We start from the raw sequence: 8,079 nt of genomic DNA on the forward strand, positions 1-8,079 counted from the left end.
ATCTGCATAAACCTTGCTGCCTCCATGTTGATGTCTGAGTAGTTACTTCAGGATCTATGGTTCCATAGTAGCAGCTAGATGACTTCTTCTCTCTCTCTCTATCTCTCTTTGATCTTCAATACAATGATCTCCTCTAAGATCAATCCGATGTAATTCTTATGGTGTCTTTGTTGTGATCCGATGATTTGTGGATTTATGACCAGATTGTTCATTGAATAGAATTGGAGTTTCTTTGTTGTATGATTAAGTAACTATGTGTACTTTTTGAGTTATTTGTCTTCCCTATCCCGAGATAGACGGGTAATTCTTCAGAGGGAGTGGTGCATAGTAGTAGGTTCAACCTCACGGTGATCTTGCCCAGTGACAAAAAGGGGGCAAAAGGCACATGATGTGTTGTTGCTACTAAGGATAAAACAACGGGGATTGATCTTATTGCTACGTTTCTTTCTGTTGAGCTACATCAGGTCATCTTGCTTATTGCGTTACTCTATTTCTTGCCAACTTAACACTGTGACATGCATGCTGGATAGCGGTCTTGGGGTGGGGTAATAGTAGTAGATGCAGATGGATTATGGTCTAATTATCATGCACATGATGCCTATACAAGATTATGCCATGAATGATATTTATTTTTCAATTGCCCAACAATAATTTGTTTACTATGCCATTACTTGCTTTCGAGAGAGAAGTCACTAGTGAACCTATGGCACCCGGGTCCATTCTCTATTATTATTTGTGTTGCTCTATTGCTCTCTCTACTATTTTTCCATTTGACATATCATTGTCTATCGCTATTTGCTTTTAACTTTGTAACTAGCAAGATGAGGGGATTAACAACCCCCTTGCCAAGTTGGGGGCAAGCATTTATTTTGTTTGTGTGCAGGTGCTACTTATCTTGCTAGCTTGTGGACTTCTACTGGTTCGATAAACCTTGGTTCTTAACTGAGGAAAATACTTTTTACTGTTGTGCTACATCACCCTTCCTATTACGGGATTAGCAGGGAACTGGTGTTGCATGAACTCATCTGTAAAGTATCGAGGGTGTGTAACTCCTCAGACACTTGCAGTCGTGTGGCGTACGTCCGACATCGTTGTTGTGTAGTCGCAAGTGTAGTCGCGCACATCGCCATTCTTTGCTAGCTACGCAAAATATCCTGTCTGTCTAGCAGGTGGGCATTGCCGAGACTTGTAGATTGGTCGATGTGGGGTTTCGGAGCTTAAGGGCCACTTCCCCTTGGGTTTGTATCTCATGGTGGTCAGTGGTGGATTGACTCCACCTCGGGCTCCATGCGCCTCGAAGGCATATTTTTCAGTGCCTATCTGTCGATCTCTGCACTAGGGAGGACGGTCGAGGCTTTCAACCCAGTTACGTTTTGAAAACGCGCTGTCCTCGGTCTCCGCATCCATCTAGTCTAGCAAGTTGCCATGGGGTAAGATCTGTTAGCACCGGTCTGTTCGAGCTTGTTCTCGGGCCTGCTCGGCCCTAAGGAGCTCGTTCCATATCTCGTTTATCTCATCTTCTTCGGTCTTGAGATGTTGGGACTTCTTTTTGATGCTTTTGGTCGTACTAGCCAATCGCTTGCACATAGTTTTGAGCTGGGGTACCTCAAGGGGTAGCTCGAAAGCGTCATACTCATCGGGGCCAAGGCTTCCTTCCTCCTCATCCTCCAAATCATATTCTCCGTCGTTAGGGTCATCATCGTCCCCATTGATCATGTTGTCGCCGTTGTTATTGCCGGCGCTATTGTCTAGTGTGTGGAATAACTATTTTCCCGTGTCTTTGTGGAAATTGGTTATCTGTGGGGGAGACAACAATTCATTGGACAATATGGAAACTAGGAACTCGGCTTGCTTATTGAACCCAACACACCCCCCTAAGCCGTGGCCTAGAGGAGGCCGTTGTCCTCGACGTCGGCGTCCGCTAGCAGCGCCCGCTCCGCCGCTGGCGCCTTCCGCAGCTCCGGGAAATCGCGCTTGAAGTGGCCGCGCTCACCGCACTTGTAGCAGCGACCACACCTGTTGCCGCCATCCCGCGTAGCCATGCTGCGTGCGTCGTCATCATCGTCCCATGCTCCCCCTTGGCACCACTCCCGTGCTCGCCACTGCGCCGCCCCGTACAGAAGCTGGCCGTCTGCCTGCTCGCCGCCGCTCTACCCACGGCGCCGCACATGCTCATCGAACGCGCGCAGCCGCCCAAGCACCTTGTCGTACATCAGCTCCTCCAGCATGCAGAACTGCTCAATCCCGGCGACGACAGGGAAGAGAAGGCCCGGCACCGTTTCCATGAGCTTCTTCACCAGCTCGGTGTCGCTCAGCGTCTCGCCCAGGCTCGCGAGCCTCGCCGTCATCCCTGCCAGCCTCCCGGTGTAGACGTCCAGGGACTCGCCGTCCTCCATCTTCAACCGATCCAGCTCGCCGTGCAGCGTCGCCCTCCTCGCCGCGCGCACCCGTTTAGCACCGATGAAACGCAATTTGAGGGAGTCCCATACCTCCTTTGCAGTGAGTTTCGCCGCCACCTGCAGCAGGACATCTTCCGGCAGCCCCGCCAAGATCATCGCCCTCGCCGTCTTGCACTTCTTCCTGTTGACTGCCACGTCGTTTGCCGGCGCCACCGCCTCCCACAGCGTGTAGGCATCAAGGATCGCCTACGCCTTGATCGCCCACATGGTGTAGTTCTCCGACGAGAGCATCAGCATGTTCATGGACACCGATCTGCCCGCGCCGCCGCCGCCGTGTGGAACCAGCGCCATGGACTCCGGTGAGCTGCTCAACCTGAAGCTCTGATGCCAATTGTTGGCGCCAAACCCTAAACCCTAGCTCTACCTCTCCCTCTCCCTCTCTCGGAGCTCTCTCTCTCTCTCTTCTCTCTCTCTCTCTGTGGCACGAACCAACGAAGAAAGGAGGAAGATGAAGGAGAAAACACAGGGCACATGTGGTTTGCCGGCGCACGAACGCCCCAGCCGCACATACGGCTTGTTCTTTACCTCGAGCTCGAACTCAACCTGCCAACGAGCCACAGGGAGGATCCGGGGTCTTATACCCGCGAGCACTGACATGCCAGGCCTCGCCTCGCACCCACTCGCTCCCCCACTCCCCCACGCCCCGCGCGCTCTGGCCGCGCCCACGCATCGTGCCCGAACGCGATCGCCGCGGCCACCCCGCGCGCCCGATGCGGTCTACCCCTCCCTTTTGCTCGCTAACAGAACCGCGCGGCCCCACACACACACGCGCTGGCTCACACACTCACACACGCACACCTACCCATGCAACCCCGCCGCGATCCCGATGTGTTCGACCCGGTCCACACGCGCTCACCGCGTCGATCGTCACCACGGCTTATTGAACCCAACAACACACACCTCCAAGAAATTAATCTGTTTATAACTTGGCCACCTGGCCTAGTCTTTTTAATGTATGTTCTCCCTCCGTAAAGAAATATAAGAGCATTTACATCACTACTTTAGAGATCTAAAAGCTCTTATATTTCTTTACAGAGGGAGTACTATTTACAATAGCAAAAGAAGCAGGTGAGGTCTGGTGCCATTAACTTTGTCAGCAAGGCTAACCAGATTGTTAGATTTATACACTGAACTGGTCATGTATGATAAAACTCTTTGCAAGAAGATGTTAACTAGTCTTGCTAAGATCATATGGAATATTCCTGCTCTCCATCGTCATGGCATTTGTATCAGCTCTCCTTTTGGTTGGGCACTTCGTCCATTAATGTCGTCACTTCTTCCTGCAAGTACTCAACCACTTTGAGAGACATCTGACCAAGTAAATATCCCACTGACATGATGATAACGTATAGGGGCTGCTACAAATCTGCTAACAACTCTGTCGCCCTTTGTTACTGGATTTCATGAAAAAACTATTGGCAAATATATAATTTCATAGTTTGAAAAGGTCGATTGCACACATGATTCTGTATCAACTACTGAAAAGAACAGGGGTAGTAGTCACTCTATATGTCTTTAGAAATCATGCGCCCATGAATCAAGCCTACGCGTGAGTAAGTGACTTCATCTATGTCGGCATCAAGCTAGAAAATGATTGATTGCCTTACATGACCTGGCTTCTCAACTGCTCTTTGACTGGTTTCGTCCGCACCGGTTCCGACTATGACCAAGTATATGATATCGAATTAAACTAGTGCCAGATGTTTCTTCTCTTAAAAATATTTTCCTTAATAGTGATGGGTGGTGAATTTTCCTGAAATTGACCCTGCATGCATTGTGGCGACTCGGGTGAGATGGAGAAACATTCATAATTACTACTCAGCCGTGCACATCACCATAGAATAGCTTTATATGGCTGTATACTCTGCATTACTTCTTTGAAGGGAAAACGTGTCTTAAATGGGCGTATATGCAGTAGTTTAATTAGCAGCAAGAGACCAGTTCAATTGGTTGGTTGGTTTCACTTGACTAAGTCTACAATTGCTAACGATTTCAGGCGCTGCTCGCTGCAGCTGTATAAACTCATACATCCCTGCATGTTCAAACCATCACTCACGCCACAATCACAAACAGAAACACAGGAGAGAGAAAAAGATCAGATGGCATCCTCCTCTTCCTTCCTTCTCCTCGCTGTTCTTCTTGCCTTGGTCTCATGGCAGGCCACTGCCTCCGATCCTAGCCCCCTCCAGGACTTTTGTGTCGCCGACATGAATTCACCAGGTACTATCCGGTTCCTCATCATGTTCTCACCAAATAAATATGTTGAAATGAATTTCTGGAAATTATATGCAAGTCGAAACAACTTTGTAAGACCTAAGCTTACATTATAAATCTCTTCTATGCACCAGTACGTGTCAATGGGTTTGTTTGCAAGAACCCAATGGAGGTTAACGTTGATGACTTCTTCAAGGCAGCCACCATCGACAAGCCTAGGGTGACCAACAACTCGGCATCTCAATTGCGCGCATTGACTATGCTCCCTTGGGTCAGAACCCACCACATACGCACCCTCGCGCCACTGAGATCCTCACGGTGCTCGAGGGGACACTGTATGTTGGCTTTGTTACATCCAACCAGCCCGCCCCAAACAGAAACAAGTTCCTCTCGAAGGTGCTCAACAAAGGTGATGTGTTCGTCTTGCCCGTGGGGCTCATCCACTTCCAATTCAACCCCAACCCCCACAAGCCTGCCGTTGCAATTGCCGCGCTTAGCAGCCAGAACCCAGGGGCTATCACAATTGCCAATGCGGTGTTTGGGTCAGACCCACAAATATCCGATGATGTTCTTGCCAAGGCGTTTCAGGTGGAAAAGAATACAGTAGACTGGCTTCAGGCCCAGTTCTGGGAGAACAACCACAACTAAGTGAAACGGTTGGCTTATTACACGGAGGACCTGTGCGCAAATTAAGAACATGTTTGAGTTTGTAGATATGCATCCTAATCTATAAAATAAATGGAGCATATGTCATCCCATTGTTGTGTCTGTAATGAGTGAATGTATTTCTACCTTCTGAATAATTGACAATATCATTTTTAGCACACTGATATGATCTCATATGCTTTTTTGGTTCTAATGTTTCGTATTTCTCAATAAAAAATAAATATTTTAGGCTCTTTTTCCCTTGTTCCGAAACAAGAGATGACTAGGTCAAAAAAAGGAAACAATACACGATTATATGGTAATCCAGTATATGTTTGATGCTAGGGTTGAACACCGAGGATTATGTTGCAATACGTGCGAAGTATGCGATGGTTGGAGCCCGATTGTGCTCAGGATTTAAATGTGAAAGTTGAATGTGCAAAAGTAGCCTCCTAGAGTCATTGTTCTGCTTTCTTGCTTTCTGGTGTATGCTATAAGAAATTTGCGGTTCCTGCTTGTAATATTTTTAGCTTCCTTTTGGTTCAAAAATCTTGTAAGTTCAATTGACGGTTGCTTTAATGAAATTTTGATGAGGTGGATCGTTTTATCAAAAAACTTATGAGCATTATTTTTGTTTTTCTGAAGTTGAGATAAAAATATGATTTTTACTAAGTTTTAGAAACTGGGCACACCGGAGACCAGATTCCAAAAATTTGCTCCAACATACATATAGAAAACACGCGTAAATGTACAAAAGAATAGATTATTACCTAACCCCCTCAAAATGAATATTATTTAAGTTATTTCTTTGTAACAAGCATGTCATAGAAGCATTTTATCACAAAACGGACTTCGGCCGCATGGCTGAACGATATATGGTGTTGAGGAAATCATCATACAGGATGATCAAAGAGAGCATGACAAACCAAGACAAACACACTAACAAGCACTAGAAGTGCCCAATTAGACGCCTCCAGCATGCCGCGAGAGGAAGCACAGGAGAGGCGGGACCACCTGAAGACTCAACCAGGACCGATGATGACATTTAACCAGATGCCACCTTGAAGAAAACGCTGGACTCTGTCACGTCGACACCACCCAACTGCTATTAGAGAGGACCGTCTACCCAAACCAAGGAGCTTTGACCCTACCAGCGAGCAGAGATGACGAAAGGAGGTCATTGCTGCATGTACAAGATAGGTGCAAGCAATACGGTGGATCTCCATACCATTCTGAACACGCCACCGCGACTGAAAGACTACACTCACCGATGACGAACCCAAAAGGGTCATGACGCACTGTGCCGCCACCATCGCGTCGGCTGTGGGAGAACAATGACGATGATCCAAAGATGGACGTGACTACCAAGACATCACCTCCACCAGCGTCGAGGTGCCGAACTTTCGCCTGAACCGTCCCGCACCCTCGTCATACGTCCGGCCTGTACCTTCACCTGTGCGGCGGGCGTGTGCGTGCGTATATATACCTTCACTTGTACTGCAGCTGTATAAAATCATACATCCCTGCATGTTCAAACCATCACTCACGCCACAATCACAAACAGAAACACAGGAGAGAGAAAAAGATCAGATGGCATCCTCCTCTTCCTTCCTTCTCCTCGCTGTTCTTCTTCCCTTGGTCTCATGGCAGGCCACTGCCTCCGATCCTAGCCCCCTCCAGGACTTTTGTGTCGCCCACATGAATTCACCAGGTACTATCCGGTTCCTCATCATGTTCTCACCAAATAAATATGTTGAAATGAATTTCTGGAAATTATATGCAAGTCGAAACAACTTTGTAAGACCTAAGCTTACATTATAAATCTCTTCTATGCACCAGTACGTGTCAATGGGTTTGTTTGCAAGAACCCAATGGAGGTTAACGTTGATGACTTCTTCAAGGCAGCCGCCCTCGACAAGCCTAGGGTGACCAACAAGGTTGGATCCAACGTCACTTTGATCAACGTCATGCAGATTGCTGGACTCAACACCCTCGGCATCTCAATTGCGCGCATTGACTATGCTCCCTTGGGTCAGAACCCACCACATACGCACCCTCGCGCCACTGAGATCCTCACGGTGCTCGAGGGGACACTGTATGTTGGCTTTGTTACATCCAACCAGCCCGCCCCAAACAGAAACAAGTTCCTCTCGAAGGTGCTCAACAAAGGTGATGTGTTCGTCTTCCCCGTGGGGCTCATCCACTTCCAATTCAACCCCAACCCCCACAAGCCTGCCGTTGCAATTGCCGCGCTCAGCAGCCAGAACCCAGGGGCTATCACAATTGCCAATGCGGTGTTTGGGTCAGACCCACAAATATCCGATGATGTTCTTGCCAAGGCATTTCAGGTGGAAAAGAATACAGTAGACTGGCTTCAGGCCCAGTTCTGGGAGAACAACCACAACTAAGTGGAGGGCAAGATAGACATGTCTGAAGATTATGAAAAGTTTTATGAAATTCCTCCATTCAAAGTCAAGGCTGACCCAAGCATCCTAATAAACGATGAAGATTATCCATGGTTACGGCGCAATAAGCAAAGCACACAAGCGAAAAAAGTGAAGACTTTCTCTCCACAACTATTATGATGATACCATACCAACTTTCAACCTTTTTGTAGTTCATTTGAAATGCATGTTGTAACAGACGAGTTTCCGTATGAAATCCTGATACTTCGAAACAGATTGTCCGTTTTATACACGAAGTGCATCCAGTTTTTGCCGTAACCCTCTCTACTTTCTTGCACATCCTATGTGGGTGAAAT

General features: G+C 47.8%; 1 protein-coding gene across 1 annotated transcript; it reads left to right on the plus strand.

Annotated features, from left to right (window-relative positions):
• Nucleotides 1-6,908: 6,908 nt before the first annotated feature.
• Nucleotides 6,909-7,726, plus strand: LOC123174151 (germin-like protein 8-11). Its single transcript, XM_044590000.1, has 2 exons — nt 6,909-7,029; nt 7,158-7,726. The coding sequence occupies exons 1-2, from the start codon at nt 6,909-6,911 to the stop codon at nt 7,724-7,726; spliced, it is 690 nt and encodes a 229-aa protein (XP_044445935.1).
• The last annotated feature ends 353 nt before the right edge of the window (nt 7,727-8,079 follow it).

This window comes from Triticum aestivum, unplaced genomic scaffold (genome assembly GCF_018294505.1).
Source record: "Triticum aestivum cultivar Chinese Spring unplaced genomic scaffold, IWGSC CS RefSeq v2.1 scaffold30827, whole genome shotgun sequence".
Lineage (NCBI taxonomy): Eukaryota > Viridiplantae > Streptophyta > Magnoliopsida > Poales > Poaceae > Triticum > Triticum aestivum.